A 26512-nucleotide genomic window follows, 5' to 3' on the forward strand; every position below is an offset into this window, starting at 1 on the left:
TCTGCTGCCCACCCCCGCTCGCAGGAGCCCCGCCGGGTCACGGGCCAGGCTCTCGGGGGCTCACCTGCAGGGCCAGCCTCACTCTCTTGGTGACAGCAGTGTCTGGGAAGGTGGCCTGTACCATGGGCACCAGTGTGCTTTTCAAACACTCTCCCTCAGGGCCGATCAGGTCGCAGTCCTGGCAAATCCGGGACATAACCACGAAGTAGAGAGGGAAGTCGGTGGTGATGATACGGCAGACCCTCTTCTTCTCCAGCTCCTCCAGGCTCTCCAGCTCTGCAAGGGCAGCACAGCTATCAAGTGCTCACACACCAAGCCTGCAGCTGCCACCCACCACCCCTCCCAGCAGCGCCGACCACATCGCACTCCCACCACCCAGGCCAGCCGCAGCCCTGTCTGTGGGGGGCTGCACGGCGCCGAGCCCCCGCCTGCCCCGCAAGCTCACCCTCATCCATGCCATTGAGCAGCTGGTCTGGGTAGCTCTCCTCATAGCGGTTGCGGTGCTCCTTCCAGACAGAGCCGTTCTCGCTGCGCAACACCACCAGCTCACGGTCTCCACGCCCGTGCGAGGCAAAGTGCGGGATCTCCACAATGACGGGGCTGCAGAGAGCAGAGGAAGGGCGCTCGCAACCACGCTGGGACACACGGGCAGCAGGGTGGTCCTGGGCAGAGCGCCCGCCCACGCTGTACAGACTTCAGAGGAGGAAGGCAGGGCTGCTCACACCCCTCTCTCTGGGAAAAGGGGCTCTGCGCCTGGTGGGACTGCGCTGGTCAGGGCTTTTCCTACCACCGCACAGCCACTGCTCTGTTACCCTGGAAGAACCCACCCCAGAAACATGCTGCACCTGGCTGGAGTCAGGATCCCTCCTGCACCAGATCCCCAGAAGCAGAAATGGGCACAGGTCTTGCCCCAGCTGGCAAAGACTCCAGAGGAGCCCAGACTCATCCCCAGTCCTGAGGGGTGGCCCTGGTGTGGGCAGCCCCATCCGCTCTGTTCCCAGCTGTGCTCACCTGAGGAACTGGGCGCCGGCGGGCCCCAGGGCAATGATCCGGCTGGCCAGACCCTCCTCCTCAGCCAACGGTGGGGGCGCAGGCAGCTTTTGGGGCTTCACCAGGCGGCAGGTGATGCGGGTCGGTGCAGCACAGGCGCGGGGCGGGATGACCACGCGCAGTCCGTGGTGCCGGCTGCCCCGCATGGAGCCGCCGCGGGCATCCACCATGAAGCTCACCAGGAACCTGGGGCAGGCAGAGGCACGGGCAGGTGGGCACCTCGCAGTCGGCTCACGCTCAGAGCGAGCACCTGCTGCAGGGGCTGGGCACTCACCCTGTGTGCACGGGGCTGGCCACCGGGCTGATGTTATCCGAGGTCTCGGTGGCAGGGCTGCTGGGGATCAGGGAGTCCTCATCAAACTCCTTGGAGGGCTGTGTAAGGCAAGGAAGAGCCCCCATGGGCACAGGGTCCTACTTGGGGATGCTGAGCCTGCCCACTGCTCTGCAGCCTCACAGCCCTCCACAGGCAGTCCCATACTACCGGTCCATCCCCACCACCCACCCCGTGTTCTGGCTCTGTGGTGATGGTGGGGCTGCCTCTGGCAGGGAATGCGGGGGGGCCGCGGCAGCCTGTGTCTCACGCTCACCTCCTGTGGGGACACTGAGGGCGCATGCAGCAGGCTGACTTGCTCAGCTTCTGTCTCCACAGGTCCTACCTGCTCAGTCTCCTCCGCTCTGGTCACCACAGTCTCAGGTGGGATGCAGGGGACCTGCAGGACAGCTGGAGACTCCACCCTGGCAGGAGAGGGCAGTGACAACCACTCACGTGGCAGGCCTGGGCCCCTCAGCCCCTGGTCACCCCCAGGGAGTCCCAGGGCCGCTGGACGAAGGCAAACTCAGCAGCAGACCCAGGACTTGGAGCAGGAATGACACCAACCAGCTTTGCCTGCTGTGCTGGCTGGTGGGGGCTCAGTGACGCATTCCCTGCCCTCTGGCATCCCAGCCCAGCACCAGGCTGGCCCCGTGCCCTCTACCCGCTGCCCCTGCACCACGCAGTGCTTCTCTCTTACGTTTGCTCCAGTGTCGTCGTGGTCACAAACTCCAGCGTCTCCCTCTTGCCCTCCTGGCCCCTGGGTTCAGCTGTCCTGGGCTTTGGTGCGATCAGCTCCTCCTCTGAAACCGAGAGCTGGCTCAGCACGCAGAGAGGCAGCAGGACCAGGGAGCGCAGACGCCCAAGCCCTTGCCCCCTCCCCTCCTCAAGGCTGGAGCCAGGGCCCATCTCTGCTCCCACTGCTGGCCACACACACTGGCCCTCGGCGTCCCAGCCACCCATGAGGCGGCTTTGCCCTCTGCTAGAGCAGGTCTGCGGGCAGGGGCAAGGCCCATGCCATGGGTCAGCGGGACAGCTGTAGCAGCTGTCAGGAGCCTTGGCAGCTAGCTGACCCCTTTCCCGCAGCACCAAGCACTAGCAGAGCCTGCCGGAGACAGCCTGCCCTTGGATGCCAGGGACAGGAGTGCAGACAGGGCTGGGGACATGGGAAGGACACCCTACCACGGCCGAGTGCATCCACGCACCCCTCTTGGAGACACAAGCCCAGCCAGGGCTGCCTGCTGGCCCAATTAACGCCTGCTAAGGAGGTCACCAGGGCTCGGCTCTCACCAGTGCCCTCTGGGAAGGAATCCAGCACCTCCCAAAACAGGGAGAGAGCCACAGCAATGGGAAGAGGGGACTGCAGCAGCACAGAGACCCCTGCACACTCAGGTTCATCCCTGCCCTGGCCAGGATGGCACGGGGCGGTTGTGGGAGGGCACCAGAGTTTGTCACAAAACCAGGCTCTTCCGTCCACCGGGGCCAGGACCCGGGGCCGCCAGTGAGCCAGGGCTCTCCCCAGCGGGGCAGACGGCCCCGTTCATGCAGTCACACCACAGCAAGCAGCACAGACACAGATGGGCAGGGCGCGATGGCAGGGCCCGCGCTGGGCAGCACCAGCCCAGCAGCAAGGCTCAGCAGATAGATGTGGCGTGCGGATGGTTAGTGGCCATGGGGTGAAATGGGCCATTGAGCTGGGGCAGCGGCACACGTTTCATACCCATTACTGTGACATGAGCAGTGCCTGCAAAGTAAGAAGAGGCAAAGGTGAGGTCTCGATGGGAGGGAGCAGGAGCAGACCAGCTGCAGCTGGGCTGGGAGCTGGTACTGCCCTGTGGAGTAGGGTGCAGTGGGGGCTCGGCACGCCCAAGGGCTGTCTGCACACTTTCCCGGAGCACGGGACCCCGTACGGAGAGGTCTAGGCACATCCTTCCTGCATAGCGCAGGGAAGCACCCGAGCCGGGAGGAGCCCCCATATGGAGAGGTCTAGGCACATCCTTCCTGCATAGCGCAGGGAAGCACCCGAGCCGGGAGGAGCCCCCATATGGAGAGGTCTAGGCACATCCTTCCTGCATAGCGCAGGGAAGCACCCGAGCTGGGAGGTGCCACCCCAGAGGTCTGGTGGGCTCCCCTGGTCCTCTCTGCAAGATCACTGTGGGGCCACAGCTCCCCCACCCCGGATGGCAGGACGCCAGTGCCCATCCCCGGGGCCGCTGCCTGCCACGCTGGCCCAGCCGGCAGATCTCTGGGATGGTGCGACCCTGCTCTGGCCCCTCACCTTCATCCTCTGACACGTCCAGAATCTCGTCTACGGTCTCCGGGAAGCTCATGCGGTGCTTGTCACCAACTGACTGCGGGAGCAGAGCAGAGTCAGAGGAGGCCAGCCCTTTGTTGTGCAGCCACCCGCAGCCCCCTCCTCAAGCAGCGCTAAGCACCCAGCTGTCAGTGCCAGCCCTGCCGCACCGTCAGCAGGGTTCAGCTGCACCCGGCAGCCCCTGCCCTGAGAGAGGCCACGGCTGCTGCCTGGGCCTTGTCACCTGGCTGTGCTCAGTGGACCTTTGCCTGGCTGCTCCCAGTCCCAGCCCTCCTCCACAGGGCCCTGGTCCCAGTCCCCAGGGGCTCACCGGCATGTCAGTTTCCTCTGTGACAATCTTGAGCACATCCGTGACAGAAATGTAGCCAAGCCGCTTTGCGATGGCCAGGGGAGTGGTGCCGTTCTGTGCAAGGAGGAAGGACTGGGTCAGCAGCAGCCACAGAGAAGCCCGGACGGGCGCTCGAGCTTGCCGTGGGGCAAGGAGATGTGGTGAGCACTGTACTCACTGTGCTGATCTCATTGGGAGAGGCACCGTGCTTCAGCAGCAGCGTCACAACGTCCGTGTGGCCCTGCTGCGCTGCTTGGTGCAGAGGGGTGTAGCCCAGCTGCAGGGGAGGACAGAGGGTGCTGCCATCAGTTCTGGGAGTCTGCTGCCCCAGAAATGCCCCTAACCCTCACACTGTGCTTCATGTCTGGAGCACAGGAGTGTCTTCTCCCTCCTTTCCAGGGTGAGCAAAGGGCTCTGCAGTACCCAGCACTTGCCCGGGGCTGTAGCTGGACTACAGCAGATTCCAGCCATGGAGACAGGAGGGCTTGGAGCAATGTCGGGGGGAGAAGTGGAAGTGGGGAGGGAGGCTAAGCCTTCCCTATCAACCTGTGTGCTGCTGCCCAGGGCAGAAGGGACCCTGGAGCACAGGACATCTCTGTACCTTAGTCTTGGCATTGACATCAGCCTGGTGCTGCAGCAAAAACTTCACCAGCTTGATGTTCCCATAGTGGCTGGCCACATGCAGCGGAGTATAGCCCATCTGAAAGACAAGATCAGGTCTCAGCCTGCCCTCAGTGGTGCTTTCTGCCCTTCTGGCTTGGCTCTGCTCATCCCATGGGCAAGCCCCCAAGGATGAAGGATGGGGCATGTGTGCAGGTGCTGCCTGAGTGCCCAGGATCAGGGCAGAGGGCACACTGCAGACCACACCACGTTGTGCCCAGGAGCACAGGGCGAGCTGCAGGAGCAGGCAAGAATCATCCCTTCAGGGAGGTGGGGGGAAGAGGAGGAAGAGTCCCCAAGACACAGACAAGATGGTAAGGATGCCTGTGAGAGGGGAGACTCTTGTGCAAAGAAGCAGCAAAGCCATGCTCCTCCTGGAGCAGGCCTAGAGGCAGTTCTTCCCCACATCTTCTTCACCACAACCATAGCTGATGCACTACTTTACCCTGGTCATTGCGTCCACCGTGACTCCGTGTTTCACCAGAACATCAGCAACCAGCATATGCCCCTCTTGGGCCACGAGATGGAGAGGAGTCAGGCCACTCTGCAAACAGAGGAGGTCTCAGCACACTGGCAATGCCATCACCGCAGCTCTGCCAGCAGAGACTCTAAGTCAGGTCTCCAGCTGGGCAAGCTGACCGACACTGGCCAGCACACTGCTGCCCAAATGCAGGGGAGCACTGGGGCCTGGACGGGGACAGCACCCTGCCTCCTACTTCCTGCTGCGGTGCTCGCCTCCAGCCAGACAGGACACGCCGGGACAACTTACCTTGTTGCCCAGGTTGCCGTTAGCTTGTCTGGAGAAAAGCAATGCCACCATGTCCGCATGCCCCTCCTGGGCAGCCAGGTGGAGGGGGGTGACGCCCTGCACAGACTCCGCGTTTGCAGAGGCCCCGTACTGCAGCAAGCTGCTGGCCACCTCCATCTGGTTTTGCTTGGCAGCGATGTGCAGGGGAGTGTACCCGTTCTGCAGGGAGAGAGGCTCATTGCAGTGCTTAGCCCTTGCTGAACAGACCAGCAGTGACAGACGGTGCCACCTCGCGTCCCCAGGCCAGGTCTGCCCTTCCCAGCCGCCTCCAGAGCTCAGGGACACAGGCTGACACCCGAACCGTCTCCCTGACAGCAACCAGCCCTGATGCTGAGCCCAAATCCCACTCTCCCAGCCAAGTCAGCACAAGGGTCTCAAAGACCACTTGCTTCAGGTCTGGCTGGTACTGGCTGGCCTGGAGTTCTCCTCACAGGAATTTCTACGGCAGCATTCAGCCACCCGGAGCTGTGAGAGGCCAGGGCAGACAGACAGCTCCTGGCATGGGTCTGGCTGAGGTGTGGAGCACCTCGCCATGTGCAGGATCAGTATTCAGGCAGACACTGCGGAACCTGGAGCTCTGCCTTTGCTGCTGTGCTGCAGGAGCAAAGCAGCTGGCAGACAGCCTCTGCCCAGGGAGATGCGCAGGCTGCCGGTGACGCAGACCAACGCGGGCTTGGCGCTGGTACCGGCTGCTCCCGGTGCCTGCACAGGGGGAGCGGGGAGAGCCAGATGGGGAGGGCCGCAGCAGCAGCCACTCATCTGTTCCGAGGACACAGCTTCTGCACACAGCGCGGAAGCCAAGGCTGCTGGGCTGCTCCTCGGGGAGAGGTTCCCCACACTCAGGAGAGCGGGGTGACACTCATGAGCTTGTGGGCTTTCTGACTCACTGCTTCCCAGCTGCATGCAAACATTTGTGTGTGTGGTTTCCCAAACTGCCAGACCGCTGCGCTGCTCGGCTTGGCTTGTCATGGAAACACATCCCCAAGCAACAGCCATCGCGCTGGCAGCGGGGACCATCCCCCAACAGCCCGTTTGCTGGAACAGGGCGACTGCCTGCCACCCCTGCTGCCCCGTGTGACGGTGCAAGGGCCAGGCAGACGCCAGCAGCAAGCATGGAGTGTCAGGGCTGAGGGGCAAGGCCCCAGGCTGGCATGCACCCCCTCCCCCCAAATCCCCAGGGACACCCGGCCAGCCTTACCCAGGCCGAGCTGTGCGGGGAGCTGCCCTTGGGAAGCAGCAGCTTGACGATCTCCAGGTTGTTGTGGTGCACAGCCACGTGCAGCGGGGTCAGGCCATTCTGGGGAGGGGCAGAGGGCACAGACAGGTGAGACACCATACCACACCACACTTCCCACCGCCACAGGAGCAACGCTCACCTTCCCTGATGTGTTGGGGCGAGCATCACGTGCCAGCAGCAGCTCTGCCACGTCCACTTTCCCGTACTTGGCGGCAACGTGGAGAGGGGTGAATCCTTTCTGAGGAGAAATGCAGCCTGTCACAGGGTGCGCAGGGATGAGGAGAGCACCAGCGCACGCACAGGAAGGGATGCTGTGGCACAGGAGGAGGCTGCCCCTCCTGTGACAGGGACGCTGAGCCGCCAGCCCGCCCAGCCTCGGCCCAGCCAGGTCACAGTGGCCGCAGCAGCCCACCTTGGTCATGCAGGTCTGCGAGGCCCCCTTCTCCAGCAGGGCCAGGGCCGTGTCCATGTGTCCCTCTCTGGCGGTGATGTGCAGAGGCGTGTGCCCTGCTGTTGTGGCCAGGTTGGGGTCGGCGTTGTTCTCCAGCAAGAGTCTGACCATGCCAGTGTGGCCGATGCGTGCAGCACAGTGCAGAGGAGTCTGGTCGTCCTGTAAGGGAGGCAGAGAAGCTGTTTTGGCAGACCAGGACCAGTCCCTTCCTTGCCACACCAAAGAGGCCCCGGCCCCGCTCCTGCTGTTGCACAGCCCCTGGCAGGCTGGGCTCTGGGCAGGCAAGAGTGAAGACACCAGTACCAGCTCTTCCCAGAGCTGGACCATCCCACAGGTTTTCTGTACCTACCTTGGCCTTGGCATTGGCTTTAGCTTTGTTCTGCAGCAGGTAATTTGCCACATCCGTGTGCCCAGCTCTGGCTGCCATGTGTAGGGGTGTCTCCACTTTCTGCACCAAGGACAGGATAAGGGGTGAGGTCAGAGGAGGGGATAAGCTTTCCTGCATATCCTGTGCTCTGAACACAGCAGAGCAGTGCCCACAGCCTTTTCTGGCCCCTGCCCCTTCTTCCTGCCAGCACAAAGCGGAGGGCATCAGGGATTGCTTGGGAGAGCAGAGAGAGCAGGACTTGGGCAATCCCCACCTCCTGCAGGAGCCCACCACGCTGCGTTCCCAGAGCCCTGGTCAGGGTGGGACTCACCACATTGGACACGTTAGGAGAGGCCCCACGCTGCAGCAGGGTCTTGACGATGGGCAGGTGCCCCATGAAGGCGGCCACATGCAGCGGGGTCAGGCCGGACTGTCGAGAGAAAGGGGTCAGGAGCCAAGACAGGGGTAGAGGGCCATGCCAGCATCTCTTCCTCCCCCTCCTCCCCTTCCCTGGGGCACACTCCAGCACACAGGGAAACGCTGGGTCCCCAGTCTGGCCCCAGCACCCCAGCAGGTGAGCGGAGGGGAACCGGAGGGCTGCTGCCTCCCCTGCAGTCCCCCTGCGCTGCAGGGAGCAGGCTGTGGGGAGATGCTGGAGGCTCAACAGGTCCTGAGCTGCCAAGAGCTCTAAGCCGCAATGAAGAAGGTGCCTGCAGAGCCAACGGGGCCACCTCCCTCACAGCGCTGCCTGCTCTGCACGGGCAGCAGCAGGAGCTGGGGCTGGGCTGCAGCCCACCTACCTCCGTGACAGCGTCGATGGAGGCACCTGTCTTCAGCAGCAGCTCCATCACCCGGATGTGGTTCTTCTTGCATGCGATATGGAGGGGTGTGAAGCCATTCTGTAGATGGACAAATGGACGTTTGCCAGAACGCTCTTCCCTTCCCCTGCCCCAGCCCTGCCTGCCCCTACCCACTCACCAGGGCTCGGGAGTTGGGCTTGGCCCCCTTCTCCACCAGCAGCTTGGCCACCCGGTGGTGCCCGCAGTGTGCGGCCACGTGCAGTGGCGTTAGGTGGTCCAGGGTGATGTCGTCGATCTCGGCGCTGTACTGCAGGAGCAGGCGCACGCAGTCCAGGTGGTCGCCCTGCGCTGCCATGTGGATCGGCGACAAGCCATTCTGCGACCGCGGAGCGGGGCCTCAGGGCTGGGCCAGGAGGGGACAAGACACCCCTCCCAGCCCCTGCCTCGCTCCCCTGGCCACAGCTCTGGGGCAGAAGAGACGGCATGTTCCCCAGGGTGCCACCAGAGAGGAGCCCCGAAATCCCCCACCGAGACTCACAGGGGAGCAATGCTGAGCAGAGGGCGGGGCCTGAAGAGGTGCTGCCATGGGGCAGGCTGTGCCTAGGCCATCCCCCACTTGGGGCTGGTCCCTTGGAAGCACGCAGCCCTCAGGCAAAGGCTCCAGCTAGTGCCAAGGAGGAGGTCAGGAAGCTCCTTGCCCCTTGGCAGGCCAAAAACTCTGCCCCAGCCCAGCTACGGGTGGCATCCAGCAACTGCGCACAGTGTGTTACGCCCTGTGCTGCCCTGGGACCTGGCACCAAGCACAGCCCCACAAGTACCTTGGTTTTTGCTTGAATGGGAGCGCCGTGGTCCAGAAGGATCTCTGCAATTCGCACATGTCCATTGCGAGCTGCACAGTGGAGAGGGGTCAGCTCATCCTGGGGACAAAGAAGGGTTCAAGGGCTCAGCACGGGCAAGGAAGGGCAGGGCTCCCTCAGGCAGAACAGTAATGGAGACTTTGGACTGCAAAATAAGGCAAAACCAAGCCTGCCCTCAGTCTCCAGGGTACACTCACTGCAGCCATCCTCTCACCTCTACACCACCAGTGAAAACCCTAGTCCACCCCCTCAGCGCACCAGGGACCCTCCCTCACACACTCAGCAAGACGCTCACAGGGTACGCGCTGGGCAGTGCTCCCTGGATGCAAAGAGCTCGGGAAGGGAGATGATCTGTGTACCTCCTGGTGATGCAGAAATGGTCTCACCTTGGTCCTTGTCTCGATCTGGGCCCCGCGGTCCAGCAGCAGCCGTACCATGATGATGTTGCCCCGGCGGGAGGCTATGTGCAGGGGAGTGATCCCATTCTGACGAAGGAACAGCAGGCTGTTAGAGGAAGCGATCCCTTCTCTTTCCCTCAAGGGACTGCAAGGAGGCATGAGGCCAACAAAGGACAGAGGGCAGGCGAGAGCTAAATCCCTGCCCAGGGACAGTGCAGGGGAAGAAGCTTGTTTCACAGGGCTGGGAGAAAGGGTGAGCCCCTGCCCCTGCCTGCAGCTAGAGGCTGTGGACAGAAGCTGCACAGAGCTCGCAGGAAAGCGCCAGCTCACAGATTTGGCTGCACCCATGGGACTGGAAGAGGCACGCCAACTGCAGGGACTAGAACCTCTGCCCTGCAGTGACAGCACCGGCCTGGACACAAGGTCCAAGAGCTTCCAGGGATACATGGCTGCACCCGACGGAGGCAAGACACAGTAGAAAAGGCCCACACTGGTTATTAATGACAAGTCCCCAGACATGCACAGTGTGCTGCCTTCTGCATGGTCCCACCTCACCAGCCTACCCCAGCAGCTGCTGCTGCATCTGCACGGAGAGGAGGCGCAGCATGTTCCCTGGTGCTGGAGCAGTACCAGTCCCAGCAGCCCACCCACTCTGCACTCACCTGGGGTGTGAAGTTGACGCTGGCTCCACGGTTCAGCAGTAATTGGGCCACACTGAGATTCTCGTAGTGGGCTGCAATGTGCAAGGGGGTAAATCCAGTCTAGGGAAAAGAAGGAGGGATGAGCCCAGCCAGACACACGCTCCCTGCTGAAAGGATGGATAAATACAGCACACCACACTGCTGTTCTCACTGGGGATGTGGGAAAGCTCCCAGAGACAGGATGGGAAAGCCACCCACCTTGGAGAGGACGTCAGCATTGGGGTCATTCTGCAGCAGCACAGCAGCTGTGCGAGTGTCATCGTTACGGGCTGCAATGTGCAGGGCAGGCAGGCGGACCTTACCCTTTGTCCCATAGTTGATAAGGTGAGCGACCACGTTCTCATGCCCTTGCTGCAGAGCCACAGCTAGCGGCGTGAAGCCATCCTGCCAAGGAGAGGCAGGTGAAAGGGGAGAGCCAAGGCAGCACCTGGCACATCCAACAGCAGCCCCAACTATCATGGCCCTAGGGTCCTCCCCAGGGGTCTCACCTCTGTGGCAACATTCTGGTTGGCCCCATTCTCCAGCAAGAACTTGACAACTTCCAGGTGGTTTTCCTGTGCTGCCATGTAGAGGGGCGTGAAGCCTTTCTGCAAACACAGGGCCATGCACATCAACAAACTCTTCCTCGAGTTTCTCAAGCTCCTTGTAGACCTACACCCCACCAACACCTACACCCTCAGCTCAATGAACCAGGGCAAAAGAATATACAGAGTGGGTGGGGAAAAAGGAAAAAACTGGTGATGGTGGATCAGTCATTGAGAGCTGGAGCCCAAGGCTCCCCACATCCAGAAAAAAAAACAGAGGATGCTTTGCAACAAGTCAAACCAGGAGACACTGCCTTCCACTCACTGTCACCACTCTCCCCTGCTTCAGGCATGTTTCTCCCATCACGCAAAAGCTGAAAAGCTTCAGCCTCACCAGGCCCAAGAGAGAACGAAGGAGGCACAGTGTGCAGAGGTGCAGCAGTTGCCAAAGACCTCATGGCTGTGCGAGGGGGGCATCGGCCATGAGACCTCCTACGACGAGTTCAGCGAGCTCGTGTGTGCTGCCATGGACTCCCTCGTTAGAGAGACCATGCCGGTCTCCCCATGCCCCTCAAGACTCCCTCCCTACCACTTGCACACTTGTATTCTTTCAGGAGTCTAGCGAGCAGTCCTTGCCCCTAAACAGGGCTAGAGAGAAACTGTAAAGGGCTGCTGAGGTGCCCACGTGCAGTTCCCACCATGAGGACACCACCATGCTGGGTGCTTTTCCCACCCCAGCCCAGCCCACTCTACCTGTGACTGTACATTGACGTTCGCCCCATAGTTCACCAGTTCCCGGACCACGTCCTGTTGTCCAGCCAGGGCAGCAATGTGCAGGGCTGTGTTTCCCTTCTGAAAGACAGTACAGGGCAGCACTCAGGGGCTGGAGCAGCTCAGGACACCGGGGAAGATGGGCCTGACACGTGCTAACACGCGTGCAAAGAGAGCGGCTGGCAAGGGGAGGCCTGTGCAGCTGCGCAGCCCCTGCTCCACGCCCCGTCCCTGCTGTAGACTAGGCAGCTACCCTTCCCATTTGCTGGCCAGGGAAGAGAGTGATTTCATCTTCCCCATGAAGCTACTGGCAGCAAAGCTGTATGCATCGTCAGGCTCTGTGCATCTCCAGCACCGAGAGGTGGGGAGGGAGGGAGGATGGGGGAGCTGAGCTGGCAGCCTCCAGGCAAAGCTGCAGCGTGCGCCCTGGCAGCCAAGGCATCCCAGCAGAGCTGAGGGATGATGAGCAGCCTGGAAAACGCAGACACAGGCTCTCCCGACTCGTGCCTTTGGGTGGTGTGGCACAATGCCAGCTCTGCTCCACGACCCAGCCCCGCCAGAGCACTGGGGAGGAGGCAGGCCTGTAGGCCCTCTCCTGCGCTCAGGCCCTTCAGACCCTGCTCATTTGTCAGCCCTGCTTGCTTGCGCCCATGTCTCACTGTCACCGAGCAAGAACCACACCCCGCCGTGGTGATGCAAGGAGAGAATGATCTGTTATTCACGGAGCACCACAGCTCTCCAGGCTTGCACAATGGCACCAAGGCCATCCCAGCGCTGCAGCGTGCGGGCTGCCCTTGGGCAGCGGGGGCTGAGCCAGTGCTGAGAGGTGTGAGCGAAGACAGCACCAGCATGTGTTGTGGCTTCCTTAACTCCCCTCTTGAGCCCACAGTGGCCCCCATGGCCCCCACAGGGGAGGGGCACGGGTGGAGAGAAACTCCCGCACACCTAGAGGTGCCCAGCACGGCTTTGACTGTGCCAAAATCAGAGGCTGATCCCCAGCTGCCAGCCCAGCAGCGCTGCCACCAGCACAGCCTCTCCAGGGGCTGAAAGCAAGCCGTGATTCAGTGCTCAGCCGCTGCTGCATCTGGCAGCAATGGCAGGGTGCGGAGCTGTGACTAATGCAGCCAGGCTCCCTTGTTCTCACCTTGGTCGTCGTCTCCAAAACGATCTCCTTGTGCAGCAGCTCCACCACCATTTTCACATGGCCCTCCTTGGAGGCCAGGTGCAAGGCGTTCAGCCCGTTCTGAAGGGAGGAAAGGTGGGAGAGGGGCATTAGTCACCCGCTGGGGCAGGGGCTCTCTGGGGAACCCCCTCCTCCAAGCTCCCCTGCAGACATGACCACGGGCGCTTGGCCCACGCTGAAGAAGTCCAGGCTGGCGGGAGCAGGAGCTGTTGCCTCGCCCTCAGGCCCTGCGCTGACGTGCAGCATGACGGCCGTGGTTAGCTGCATGCCGCCAGGCCAGCTGCACGCAGCTGAATGCTGAGCTGCTGACTAACGCTGGAGGCTCCTCCACGAGCAAAACGTGCAGCCCCCACGGACGGTTTCCTACAGACGGATGGCACCACAGCTCCGCGTGTGTCTGGTGCCACAGGCACTGCTTCACTCTTCCCTGTTCACCAGGCATCCCTGACGCCAACTCCCATCTTTGCTCAAGTGACTTTCCTCGGGGTGCCCTCCCTGCCCTCTGTCAGGCTTTTCAAACCCAAAGCCCAGAGCTGAGCTTGCTGTCTGGCCGAGTGAGGATGCGCCAGAGCGGCCGCGTAAGTGCGCATACAAACCTTAAACTTTAACATTGCAGTGAGAAGCTCTGCCTGGGACAATGATATTTCATCAAGCAGCAGCCCAATTTAATCCACAGCAGTTCTGGAGCCTCTAGTCCAGCAGCAGCTGGCTTCTTCCCGGCTTTGCAGGCCACGCTCCAACAGCCCCATCCCGCGCCCGTGCTCAGCAGAGGGCTGGCTCTGCTGCCCCAGAGCTCAGCTGCAGCACAGGGTGCAGAGGAAGTGCTGGCTGCACTACCGCTCAGCTCTACCAGGTCCAGGAAGCTCCCAGACAACTGAAGTGACTTCTCCAGAACATCTCTGCACGTACCCCAGCGCAGCTCGCCTGTGTCCTGCCCACGAACATGAGCACTAGGAGCCACGGGCGGGCAGTGCCCTTCAGCATCCCCGGGCTGTCAGGAGGAGTCAGGTCAGTCACCACTATTTCTGACACCCTCTTCCACTTCCCAGATGTGAACAACAGGGCTGGGATATTTGCTGGCAAAGAGGTCAAACACTCGCAGGCAATTTCAGGTGTCACTTTTTCCCCATAAGGCGAACGTCCCTATCCCTCCACAGGCAGACGTGCTGTGTTTACTCAGTCCCGTGCGATGCTGCCGCGTGGCAGAGACGCCAGCTCCCCGGGAGCACACAGTCCTGCCCAACTACTCCCCCTCCCAACCATCTGCTCCAGCTCCTGCAGAGTACTGGAAGGTCACTGCTCAGAATTGCTTCATCCCCACCTGAATATAGGTAGAGGAGCAGGAAATGCCTGCAGAGGCTCCAGTTCCAGCCCTCAACACTCCAGTTAAACTTAGAACAGCTTCAAGGGTGTTAGCATACTGGAAAAACATTTTCCACCCTCTCTCACTCAAAGCACCAGCTATCCAGGATCACAGTTGAAGAGTCACAGATTCTTTTGCTCAACTCTGATTACGGCACAAAGATCAAAAACCTAAAAATCCACCAGCTTCCTCAGCACACCAGCTCCAAAGTCCCCAAGAGCCTCAAACAGAAAAGGCCTGTTTCCAAGGGAAAATGAGGTGGGAACGCTGCAGCACCCACAGAACAGAGCTCCCCAGCCAGGCCTGGCTACCCTGAGCACATTGCCTTGGTCAAGCCCTGCTTCTTTGACCGAGACGCACCTACATAACCCCATGCAGACGGTCACTGGCACCCTCACCTTTGTGAGCTCACAAGCCGGGTATGTGGCCGCAACACATAGGCTTTTTCTCATTAAACAAACGCTTGAAGTGCAAGATCACAGATGCTGGGTTGCTCTCCTCAGCACATATGCTCTTTTACGTAAGGGATTCATAAATAACCTTTTGAACGCTGGAAACCTGTGAAGAATCATTATTCTCTGGCCTTACAGTAATAAGCACAATGTTTGCAGAAGATCGTTTCCCAGCGGCCCATCGATATTTCTGCTCCAGGAACAACACAGGCTGTTTTGCACATTTGCTTTGCCTTGACAATTCATCTGACCCAAAACCGCCACAGGTTGTGCTTAACTTGAAAGGTGCTGTATTCCCCTCACCAAGTGCCACAAATGCTTCCCAGAAATCCCAGTCACTGGCTTTCAATGCGACAAATGCAGCCCTACAAAAGGCAGGACTTTACCCTTAGCCTGGACCAAAGCACATCCCTGCCCTGCGCTGCCCATCCCCAAGACTGTGACCAGCCACCCCAACAGAACTGATCTCCTGGTACCCGAACACCAGCACACTGCTGTTCCATGCAGATCCTGGCAGCAAGGTGCACTCCAGCTCCTCATGGATGAGACGGGAGCATGAGGGAATGTGGAACGAGAGGTGGATGATGCACTGATGCAGACGGCAGCAATGAGGGGGATGAAGTCGGCGGGATGAAGATCAGATGGCATGTCAAGGTCTCTGCACTTGAGCAAGAATACAGGGCCTGTGGGATAGGTCTGACCACATATATCCCTCTTTATTCTATACAGGACATGTGAGGTTGGACCTTTCCCACAGGTCTGATATTCCTCAGAAGGAAACCCCAAAGTGCCATCTAACCTCAGGGAGATGGCAGGAACCAGTACAAAGGCGATACTGAAAGAAGTGCCTCATGCTGTCGCAGCCACATGCTCCCCATCAAGGTGCTAAATCCTGTCACCAGCACCAGAAATCTGGCTGGAAACAGGACTCGCAGCCAGGCAGCGGAGACAGCTGATGACTGACTGTCTCTCTGGGTGAGGAGCTTTCCCCAGACCTTGTCTAGCATCCCAGAGAGAAGAACGCAAGCTGCAGTGTGCCCCGGGGGCCTGCAGAAGCCCAGTGCCTCTGCACAGTACCAGCAGCCGGAAAAGAAAAGGAAACGGGGGAATTTGTCTGCAGCGACTGCTCTGGCCGCTGCAGTGCACACATCAGCAGGTTTGAACTACGCCTGGTTTGGGAATGTGCACTTGTGCTACCTGCTGCCTCAGCTCCCCAGCATCACCACAGCTCTGGAAAGCAGCTGGCAGCACAGGCTGTCTGTCCTCCCCGCTCAGCCCAAGCCCCCCGAGTCTCTCTCTACCCCAATTCAGGCTGAGCCACTCGCATTTGGCAGCTACAGAGACACAAAACGTTCTGTCGATTGCACACAAACAATTCCTCTGAGCCTGCAGCTCTCCCTTCCTGGGGTAGAGCCATCTCTGCTCTGGGCTAGGAGGGGCTCCACCTGCCCAAAACCCCCCAAGCCACCAAGCCTGGCATTTTGCAGACATCCCCTGCTTGTGCTAAGCTGCAGCTTCTGGGACTCCGAAAGCCTTAGCACTGCAGGCAAGGGGAACAGCCCCAAGAGGGACTCCTGTGACTTCCCAGCCACTGTGCTGCACTCTCCACGGCTCTGCCCTCTGCAAGCAGCTGAGCCCCTTCCAGCTGTCCCCGTTGCTTGTCACCCCAAAGGAGCCTCAGGTCTCCCTTTCTGCTTGCCTGTTAACACCCCTCACTGTGCTCCAGCCCACACTGCCAGGCTCCCCAGATCTTTACAGCTATTGCTGCCCTCCCTGCCCCAACAACAACCAGTCCACATCTGCCTTCTGGTAAACCGTTGCCTCCCCAGCACAGGACCTCTTTCCCCTCAGCCCAGCTGTTGAAGCTGCCCAGCAAGGGACCGCTCTCACGCTGCAGTCTGCCCTGCGTGGCCTCTCCCGGGAACCAAATTCCAGTCAGAAGCTCCTGGCCAGCTGCCTGGCACAGACTGGGACAGGGGACTGCAGGTTGCCTGGAGCCTGGCAGGGAGTGGTGCAGGTGAGAGGAGGATGGGGTCTGCCAGGACACACAGCTCCGCACCCCGGGGATCCCTCCACCGCGCCAGCTGACCTGGGCAATGCTCTGCCAGGATGGTGCGCACCTGCCCCCCAGCCGGGCCCGCTGAGCTCTGGGGACGTGTGCCTGCAGGCTGCACCATGCCTTTGCAGAGCAGACCACCCCAGGAAACCACCCCTGCACAGAGAAGCCACCTTCACCCCACCTAACGCAGCACCGGATTTGTCTCACCCTCAGGAGCCAGGCGCACCTGGCGCAGGATGGGAGCGGGGTCGGGACAGGAAGCCTCTCCCACAAAGGTTTTAAACTTCCTCAGCCAGGCAATTTATCACCAGCCAACTCAGGCTGTGCTCTGTGGCAGGCGGGACTGTGGGATCAGGTGCTCCCAATCAGACAGGCAGCCCAGAGCAGCCCTGGAACCTCCCTGCCTCCATCATTTGGGAGCAACACCAGGAAGGGGTGCAGTGACTGTCACCGGGCCCAGGGGAGCCACTGCGTGGCACGTTTTGACGTGAATGAGAGACGGTACCAGAAGCCCTGTGGGTTTCACCTACCTGGTTACAGGTGTTAATATCTACCCCATTCCTGAGGTGATCCAAGGCTTTGTCCAGATTCCCGGATCTTGCAGCTCTCAAGAAACTGGTTGCGGCATCGGCCTTGGGAAAAAAAGAAAAAGCATGAGACTGGGATTCCCCGTGTTCTCCCCCATCACCAGCACAGGGTCAAATCTTCACTCGGTTGTGGAGAACAACAGTACAGAGACCAGGCGGAGGCCGGGCCGACAAAGTGGGAATCGCTGGGACAGGCTGAGGCGCCCAGGGCAGACAGGAAGAAGCAGGGCTGGGACCTTGCCTTAAAGTGAAGAGCACCCAGCTGAGAGGGCAGCAGAGCCATGCAAGGTCTGCAGCTCGTCCTAGCACTGCGGGCAGGGTTGGGACAAAGCTCCAAGGGGACTCCTGCAACCAGGGCAGCCTCCCTCGGCCCAGGAACGCCTCTGCATCCTGGCTGAGAGACTGCAGCCATGGACGAGGGCTAGACTGCAGCTGTGGTGAGCCCACCTCTGCTGTCCTGCAGAAACCAGCGGGCAGCCGTGGCGGTGGGTTCGAGTACTGGGACAATGACCCTGGCCGAGCGCCACACAGCCACGGAAGTTGCAAGTCTCTTTTTGACAAAACAAGGCAGTGCCTCTCTGCACCGCTAAAACACATCCACCCCAGGCAAGGCACAGCAATACTTTGAGCAACACTATTTAGCGGCGTAAGGCAGCAAATGAAGACCATGGGATGGCTTGCCAGAAGCTGGAACAACAGGGTGGAAATGCAATGATCTGGCTGCGAGAGGCTGGGAATCGAGTGGTAACTACGAGCTGGTGCCTGCCTGCTAGGTCCAACCCAAAGGGCTCTCTGCAGCAAAGAACCATGAGATGTCCACAGCAAGGGCGCCAGACCACTCCTCTGCCTTCAACTCCAATAGAAAACCAGGACCCCTCCGGTACCACCCACACTGGGCCTGACCAAGGAACCTCCTGTGCTACCAGAGCCTACATCCTCCCATCCCAGGCCATCCTGTACTGCCCACAGCCTGGCTGAGGAGGAGCACCCAGGGCTAGGAAGCTCCTGGACAGGAGCTGGAGGCAGCACAGCCACAGAGGACAGCACTGGAGGCAGACCTAGGCAGGATGATGTACCACATGGGTTCAGGGTTCCTCTTTTCCCTCCTCCTTGCAGCCTCAGCCATTTGAATTTGGACTTCGGAGCAGCACAACCCAGCTGCCTTCTGCTCTCCTACATCTGCCTCCCCTTGCCCATCCCTTCTCCCCAACCCTCCCTCCCCTGAGAAACATAGCCATGCCCTGGGCCCACTGCCCTGCCACCTCCTGCAGCAGGAAGGCCCACAGACAGGGTGTCCCGGTCCCCACCGTGCCAGGCACACCCTGCAGAACTCTGCCCGGGCACCCATGGCAGTGGCTGGGTGCCATGGTCCCTTCCGGGCAGCCCATGGGGTCAGAGGGACAGGTGGTGGAGGGCAGCACTGCCATGCCCTGTCCCGCCGCGCAGCCTCCACGTGCGGGGGCAACACGTGCACGACCTCCTGTGCCAGCTGGCTGCACTTGCTACCACCTCAGAGGAGAGCCCTGTCCATCTGGGAAGAGCCCCCAGATTCACAGCGGAGCTTTGCGGAGGGCTGTGGGCACAGAGAAGACATGACGTGCTCAGTGCTCTGCTCGTGCAGGATGATCTACTGTAAGGGGCAGCAGGCAGCACCGGTGCTGTGCTTAGACACGCACACTTGCACCCTGAGCCCAGTGTGCTGCCTGGGCTCTAGCAAGCGAACACCGACAGCTTCAAGCAACAGGTTGAATGCAAAGAGCTCTTCCAGCTCCAGACCCTGCTAGAAGCCTCTGCATCTCAGGTCAGGATAAACAGCAGGGCAGCACCCCGCTGCGCTGCCAGCACGCCAGCCACAGCACAGACCTTCAACAGCAAAGCCCTTGGAAAGTCAAAGCACAGCTCGCTAGGCTCTCCCACCCACGGATCTGCGAAGATTAAAATGGTCCAAGTCTACAGGCTCCGGCAGCAAAAGGGCTCCCAAAGCCCGAGCGAGCCCAGCAGCAGAGACTACAGGCAGAAAACAAGCAGAAAAGCAAAGCGGAGGTTCTGTGGGCACGAAGGAGAAGCGCAGGGAATACTCACAGCCACGTCTGGACCGGACCTGCCCTTTCGCGCTGCCATAGCCCAGCACTTCAGCTGAAACCCGAGCCTGGTGTCCCCTCTCTCCCTCCTTGGTTATCTACTCCCCAGCTTCGAGAGAGCCAGTAAGTTACATTGCATTCTATCTAAAAATACAGGCTCCCTCCTTGCTCCAGCGCAGACCCTGCAGGGATCGCCAGCTGCTAATGGAATTTGTTCATTTTCTCTTCATTATTGTGTCAGACAGGATATTTAATAGCAAGTTGTCTCCGGAAAGCAGACGACTGCTGCCAAGTGCAGGGAGCGGGTCAGAACTGCGGGTACCACCCCAGGAACAGCACAGAGCCGCCCACAGACATGCCCCGGCGCTTGGCATTCACAGGTAACGCCTGCCACAGAGGAGCGGGGTCGCGGTTCCCTCCCAGCCCTCCGGATGCTGGGGGCCAGGGCCCTGGAGAATGCGCCCAGGCTTGAGTGCTTCAGAGGTACTGCCCCTCCGCTTCCCGCGCTCAGCATGCACCTTTCGGGGATGCGCAGAGATGCAGGACACCAGGCGCCAGCAGCCAGGCAGCACAAGCAGCCAGAGATGAAGGGATAGCTCAGCTCAAATGGCCAAAGCAGAGGAAACAGCTCTGCAGTCGTACTGCCCTTCTGACGACAGCGCGCGCGCGCGCGTTGGGACTGCCTGTCCCTGAGGGGGCATCTGTTCCCAACAGCTCGCTTCGCTTCGGGGTGTCACAGGGAGCAAGCCAGCACCAGACGAGCCAGGGAACTGGGGTACGGATTGGTTCTCTGCCAGCTCCTGAATTCAGCAAAAGGAAGCAGTGGCAGCAAGAAATGCAGAGACCCTACGGACACAAGTAGATGTGCGTATCAAAAAGATACACACCCCCAGTCAGCACACCACCAGCGCACCTGAACACAGTCACACACGTTGCAGTTACCACCCCCCGACAACACGGAGCGTACCACGGGCACCCGCCCGCTATCTGCACACACACGCAGCCACTTGCTATCCGTGAGCCCCAGCACATGCAGCAGCTGCTTCCAGACACAGAGACTCCCTCTACCGCCTTTCCTTTCTGTGGAGTTTGTGGTGTTTCTTTCCATTCTTTGCCTTCCTAGCAATCTTCCAGGAAGGAGCTATTCCAGGGGAGTACCACTGGGTACCTCTTGCACTCTCACATGGTTGCTAAATCCCTATGGTTTGGGTTGGAAGGGACCGTTAAAGCCCACCCAGTCCAACCCCTCTGCCAGGAGCAGGGACATCTCCAACCGGATCACGTTGCTCAGAGCCCCGTCCAACCTGGCCTTGAATGTTTCCAGGGATGGGGCATCCACCACCTCTCTGAACAAACTGATCATGTGTTTCACCCTCATCAGAAATTTTTTTTCCTGATGTCCAGTTTGTCTAGTCTAGTCCTGCTCTAATATCTTCTGGCAGCGCCTCGCTCTTACTCCCACCCAGGGAGGAGCTCTCAGGAGCTCCATCTGCACATCACTGATAAAGGGAGGCTCTCAACATTGCCTCCTTCTGTGAACGGTGGCCACGTTTGTCAGGAGCCCACTCTGTACAAGTTGCTAAATGCTGCACGTAGATCATTCCCAAGTGCAAATGAGCTCAAGGAGTTGTGCTGATCTCACAGTGTTTTCTGGGACACAAAGCCAGGCATGAAGCAAGTCGCCGCACTGCTCCAGACTGGCAAAAGGCACACGTGCATCCTGCTACGCTGCCCTCTTTACCCTATCTGCCCACTTATCTCCTCTCTCTGCAGGTCTGCTGGAGCGATGCGGCAGCCTGAGCAGGGACTGCAACTCCTTCGTTGGGCATCCAGCACCGGGCATGAGGACGGGCTGAGCTGGCTTCCTGCTGAGGAGCTGCAGAGGAGATGGGACCCCTTCACAGCAAAGATGCACACACAGGTCTGTGGGCCTGCCTGGGAACATGTCCTGCTACAGCCAGGGCCAAAGATGCCAAAAGAAAGGGACCGGGTGCCCATTCCAACAAGCGTCTGATCCCAGCAGTCCCTGGAAAGCAGCTCTGCCCATGGCACACGATGGCCAGGCCGCAGCACAGGCAGCGAGGGGCAGCACGCTCGGTCAGGGGCTGCTAGCATCCACCAGACCTCACTGCCTGCAGAAACAAAGTGCTCTGATGTTTGAAACCACCTGGTTCCCTGCTCCACCAGAAGAGCTGCAAGGACCAGTTACAGAGAGGGAAGAGCCGGGGAGCCTGTGGTCATTATGAGGATTTTTGAAACAGGCTGTATTTTCTTCACACTCTGCCCAGAGGTGTCGCACAGCCAGAGCTGCCCTGCAGCTGAAACGCGCAGTGCTACAGGCAGTGCCCAGAATCTCGACCCTCAGTCACGTCACCCAGCCCTGCTTTTCCCCTTCCCTGGGCTCTGTGCGCATCCGCAGAGCCTCTGGTCTCACTGGAGAACAGTGCTGCTCTTACACCAGAGTAGAGGAATTGCAATGCAGACCTTCAAGTAACACCTTACCTCCCGTGCCTTGGGGAGCAAAACGTGCTCTGCCGAATGGCAGTAAGGCCCTGCGGCCAGGAGGTCTGGGCCTGCTCTGCTGCCGAGCCATGCGGCCGACACCTGCTCGGGAAGGGAGGGAAGCTGTCTGTGTGGGTTTTGCCTTCGTCCCTGCGTGCCGGAGGCGGAGGGATGCAGACCAGGCCCACGTACACCGTCCCTGGGGCAGGCACCCTCCCACTAGCCCTGGCACTCAAAGATCCTGACAGCAATTACACCCAGTTACACCACTGCCCAGGTTTTCTGCTGCCTCATGAGTTTTGCCACTAACGATAACTCTGCATCTTCAAACTCTTTTTGTCTCTTTTGTATTCTTTGGAAGCCACGTGCTGCTTCCAGCAAGGAGCTCAGCAGCTCCTGCTCTGCACGCTGCGGGCATGTTTGCAGCCCTGCTGTTCTAACACTCTCTTGACGCCCCTTCCCAGGAGCAACACGTGCCACTCTTTTCTGGGATACATTAGGAGCAAAGTCAGCTGAGGCATCTCACAAACTGTGATGTACAAACTGTGCGAACAGCAGAGAAACAGCAACGGGAGGGCCACAGTCCCTTCTGAGCTGAGGGGAAGGCACTCTTTCACCGTTAGCCCCACCTGGGGAGGCAGCAGGGGCTTTCGGCCCAGCTACGCAGACACACACCCTCCTGTAAGGAGTCGATCTGCCAGCGAACCGGGGGAAGCAGAGCCAGGCTGACCTGGGCTCAGGAAGCAGAGGAGGTCCAGCAAGGGAACACCCGGCCGGCTGGCAGCACACAGTCACCCCAGCAACTGCAAGAGCCCCAGGGCCGAGACGAGATGCAAACCTGAATCCTGGCACCAAAGGCATGTACAGCTATGGGTATCCTACCCAGATGGTGTGGAAATGTCCACCTCACACCCAGGACGTCACCCAGTCACTGCCAGCTGCTAGTGCCAGGGTAGGAACCTAAGGCCAGCACTGCCGGCTGGGCAGGTGGTGCAACAAACCTTGCAACAGCCCTCGACGTTTGCTTTGACATTTCTTTGCTCATGTGGGTTTGCGTCCAGCAGCGAGCATGATCCTCACCTTTGAGGCATTATTTCCAGCAGAGACAGCAAAACCATCAATGTAGTGGTTTAATTCCAAGCAATTGCCCAACGTAGGGAATTCTCTGGAGCCAGAGCTCATTTGGACCTCCCGGCCTTGCAGACATTAAATGCCCCGGTTTGCAGGCGATAACCTGGATCCCTTCTCATCAGGGGAGAATATGCCAGTCCTGGAAACACACTAAACCAGCTGCTAAGATTAAGAGCAGTCAAAGATGGCTCTTTGACTAGGGTCTCTCTAAGATGATCAGGGAAGATCAGAAAAACTGAATCAGAGATTCAAGTTAAAAATGCCTAGCAACAGAAATCAAACTGACCACCTTACAGGAACTTTATCTCCTATCTGTATTCACTGAAACTTGACACTCTCAGTGGTCCCTGCCGTGGAAACAAAACCTACTGCCAGGTTTCTGCCTCCTGAGTAGAAGACAGCATTCAGCAGAGCACAGCATCTCCAGAGAGGCTGTGGTGGCAAAGCCTGAGGCAGGCAGCTAGCGGAGCACGGAGAACAGGCTACCAGGCACATACTGCAAAGCCAGATGAGAGAGAAAAGCAAAAGCATCAGGAAAATTCATCAGAGAAAAGGTTATGCCCGATTCTATTCATCCTCATCCCAGTCCACATGATTTAAGACAGATAAATCCATATGCCTGAGTTCTGTCCTCTAATCATCCTCACTTCTCCCCACATGATTTAGGACAGGTCTGCAGATCTTTATAGGACTGATGAGAGTCAAGGCACAAGAGGTCATTTCTGGAAGGCATCTGCCAAGTGAGTTTGTCCTCATTCCATGCACCAGCCTGAGCAAAACATTTGTCCATGCTCCTTTCTGCTGAGTGGAGACATCACAGGAGCCCCCGGCCTCCCCAAGGCACGTCCCACAGAGGCCGATGGCTCATATGCCCAGCAGAGATCCCCAGGCCAGAATGCAAGGGTGAGCCCAGCCACCTTGCAGTAGCTGAATCGGAGCATGCAGGAAACGAAAGATCTGCTTGTGTTCTTGTAGCAAGGGCTAGAAGAGAACTCAGCACAACCGGCAGAGGAGAAATCACAAAGCAAAAGAAGGAGGGGGAAGGGAGGCAACCTGTCCATTAGCATTCTGAAAGTCCTGAAGAGGAGGCAAGCTTTCAGGCACGGGCACCAGCCTGGATCCTCCATCATTACATAATCACGAGTAACTAGCTTTCAGAAAGCCCATTTCCATGCACTCTCCACGGCAGAGGCAGCTCTGGATTGTCCGTGGTGGTGCCGCTCAGGGCCAAGGCTAACCTGGCCCCTGCTGAGCACCTTCAGATACAGACAGCATCTGCGTTGCCGTTTGGCTCCTTCCTTCCCCCCGCGCAGTCCCCTTTGCTAGCTGCTGAGCTGGAACAGGTTCAGGGCTGTGAGGAAGGTGGATATCAGAAACAGCTTAATCTGCACTGAGCAAGGACCTGGGAGCTGCCCTGCACAGCAGCCTGATCCTTCTGATAAGGATCCCCTGGCGCTACAGCCTACAGCTCTACGAATGCATGCCGCCGTCAGCTCCCACCTGCTGCTAATGGATTTTTTAAGTCAAGACCCTGTTCTGTCATTTGCAAACCATCACTTCCCCAGGGAAGCAGAGTGCTGGGCCCAGCAGCAATGAGTGTAGAGAGGAACAGGGGCTGGTCCAGAGATCCAAACCAGGAGCTGGGGAGCAGGACACTGCTCCTCTCACGCAGAGCCAAAGCAAGGCAAGAATTAACACAGCTGCTGCTCCTGCCAGCTGAGGCCATGCACACCCAGGGGAAAGCTGTCACTCCCCTTTGATGTTAGCAGGAGCCTCTGCTCTCTGCGTATCCTGAAAAAGAAAAGCTATTTTTACCTCATCAGAAAATACATAGACTGTGATTGAAGACAATACGCAGGAGCTTTTCGCTCAGGCACTACACCTCTTCTAACAGCACAACAGGGTTTACAGCTGCTGAGAGAGATGCAGCATCTCTGTAGCTGCTTTTTATGTCCTAATTTCCTAGTGCACTTCCTTCCATGGACCACGACATGGCCCAGGCAGGGGTGTGCAATGAATACTGGGGAGCTGAGCGGGCTGCAGCAGGGTGCTAATGCAAGGGGGAAAGCAGAGGCATGCTCTGAGCCCGCCTCATGCAAGCCAGGGACTACGCAGACCCCGCAGCCCAGCCTGCAGCCTGCCCGGGGCTCTGGACCGTGCCCTCGCACCGGAGTCCAGACTGTGCCATCAGGGTCTGCGCCGGTGCCTTGCGGAGGAACTGCCTTCCCTTTGCTGGTGATGCTTATACACGGCTCCTGACTTCTGCAGTCTGTTCTGACTCACTCTCTACCTCTGCTTCAGCAGGGCTAGTCCACACCTGCTTTGCCTGCCTGCATGAGCAAAAGCACTGAGAAGGCGGCTTTCTGCTAGGACCTGCAAGCTGTGAGGAATTGCAGTACAGTTCCTGCGCCATGGCTGCAACAGATTTACTGCCAGCAGCGTTCAGCCAGGCTGCTCTGGCCAGCACTCGGGGCGCAGCCTCCGGAAGCCATGCAGGGAAGAAAGCACTGACAGGAAAGCACCTGAAGCACAGGTCTGGCAATTCATCTCTGCCAGCAGATCCCTGGTGAGGACACGCAAGCAAAGCCGTAGCAGCACAGCCACCTGCTCCTCAGCAGAGCCAGTGCAGCACTGTGCCTGGAAAGAAACGTCATCCCGTGTACCTGTCCCACAGCTTTGGGTGGGTAAAATGAGAAAGATGAGAACACAGAAATCAACATTTACCATTACAATAGCGAAAAAAAAACCAATCTGGAGGGCACCTCCTTTCTCCCAACAGAGCTGTGGCGAGGAGGAGGAGGTGAGCATAGCACAGCAGACCTGGCCGTTCTGGATTCAACGCCAGGCTCTGCCGCTGGCTCCCAGTATGACCTTAGGCAAGTTCCCAGCGACCTAAGAAGGGCAGCAAACCCTTTCTGCCATGCTATGGCCCATTTAGCTGCAATCTTTTGGGGGCAAGGGCCATTTTCTCTGGACCAGACTTAAGTCCACGTTACTGGTCAGGATATACCTAAGCTCCCACATGCAAACCAACACCCTGAGAACCAACCTGATTCCTCTGCCCCTAGGGCTGCCCAGCGAGCCCCTGCCCGTGCCCAAGTACTCACCCTCAGGTAATGCAGGCATGGCATCGCTGCAGGAGAAAGGCAGCTCGCCCTGGACAGCCAGGGTCTGCAGCTCTGGTCAGCCTACTTACACTGAACGCCGTGGCCAAACCAAGTGTGAGAAGCCGGTCTGGAAGAGGTTTATCAGCAGGACTGCACCCTATCGCCACTCACACTTGCCTGCCCGCACGCCGGCACAGCGGGGAGGCTCCTGCCTGGAATCTGGAGATTACAGGTTGTCCCACGTCAGGGGCTTGGGGAGAGATGGCGGGCTGGACGTGAAGTGTTGAGCGAGTGCCATGCCTGAGGCACACTTCATAAACATATCTGTGAGCTGTAAACAGGGAGGAGCCCACATGCGTGAACCCTGCTCTTCAAACAGTACAAGGGAAGATGAAACTTAAGAAATACAAAGCAAAATGAAACAGCTCTGTGGCCAGAACCACACTGTCTCTTGTTTTGTGCTGCACAAAG

General features: G+C 59.2%; 1 protein-coding gene across 4 annotated transcripts in view; it reads right to left on the reverse strand.

Moving 5' to 3' along the window:
* The window catches only part of ANK1 (ankyrin 1), a 38792-nt gene extending 12587 nt beyond the window's left edge, over positions 1-26205 (reverse strand). Inside the window, exons 1-29 of one of the 4 annotated variants that reach the window (XM_086767716.1) lie at positions 26042-26204; positions 17164-17265; positions 12721-12819; positions 11559-11657; positions 10770-10868; positions 10480-10665; positions 10243-10341; positions 9569-9667; positions 9144-9242; positions 8504-8701; positions 8326-8424; positions 7857-7955; positions 7508-7606; positions 7120-7317; positions 6847-6945; positions 6669-6767; positions 5432-5629; positions 5108-5206; positions 4604-4702; positions 4181-4279; positions 3985-4077; positions 3639-3711; positions 3081-3104; positions 2061-2163; positions 1638-1785; positions 1325-1422; positions 1012-1236; positions 446-600; positions 65-276 (exon numbers count right to left, since the gene is read on the reverse strand). In XM_086767716.1, coding sequence (XP_086623842.1) covers positions 65-276; positions 446-600; positions 1012-1236; positions 1325-1422; positions 1638-1785; positions 2061-2163; positions 3081-3104; positions 3639-3711; positions 3985-4077; positions 4181-4279; positions 4604-4702; positions 5108-5206; positions 5432-5629; positions 6669-6767; positions 6847-6945; positions 7120-7317; positions 7508-7606; positions 7857-7955; positions 8326-8424; positions 8504-8701; positions 9144-9242; positions 9569-9667; positions 10243-10341; positions 10480-10665; positions 10770-10868; positions 11559-11657; positions 12721-12819; positions 17164-17265; positions 26042-26065 — 3423 coding nt within the window. In that variant the 5' untranslated portion in view covers positions 26066-26204. Of the gene's footprint in view, positions 1-64; positions 277-445; positions 601-1011; positions 1237-1324; positions 1423-1637; positions 1786-2060; positions 2164-3080; positions 3105-3638; positions 3712-3984; positions 4078-4180; positions 4280-4603; positions 4703-5107; positions 5207-5431; positions 5630-6668; positions 6768-6846; positions 6946-7119; positions 7318-7507; positions 7607-7856; positions 7956-8325; positions 8425-8503; positions 8702-9143; positions 9243-9568; positions 9668-10242; positions 10342-10479; positions 10666-10769; positions 10869-11558; positions 11658-12720; positions 12820-17163; positions 17266-26041 lie in introns of all 4 variants that reach the window. The other 3 variants (XM_086767719.1, XM_086767720.1, XM_086767718.1) reach the window with 3 other exon arrangements.
* Positions 26206-26512: the final 307 nt, after the last annotated feature.

Source organism: Chlamydotis macqueenii, chromosome 27, assembly GCF_036417535.1.
Source record: "Chlamydotis macqueenii isolate bChlMac1 chromosome 27, bChlMac1.mat, whole genome shotgun sequence".
NCBI classification, from domain to species: Eukaryota; Metazoa; Chordata; class Aves; order Otidiformes; family Otididae; genus Chlamydotis; species Chlamydotis macqueenii.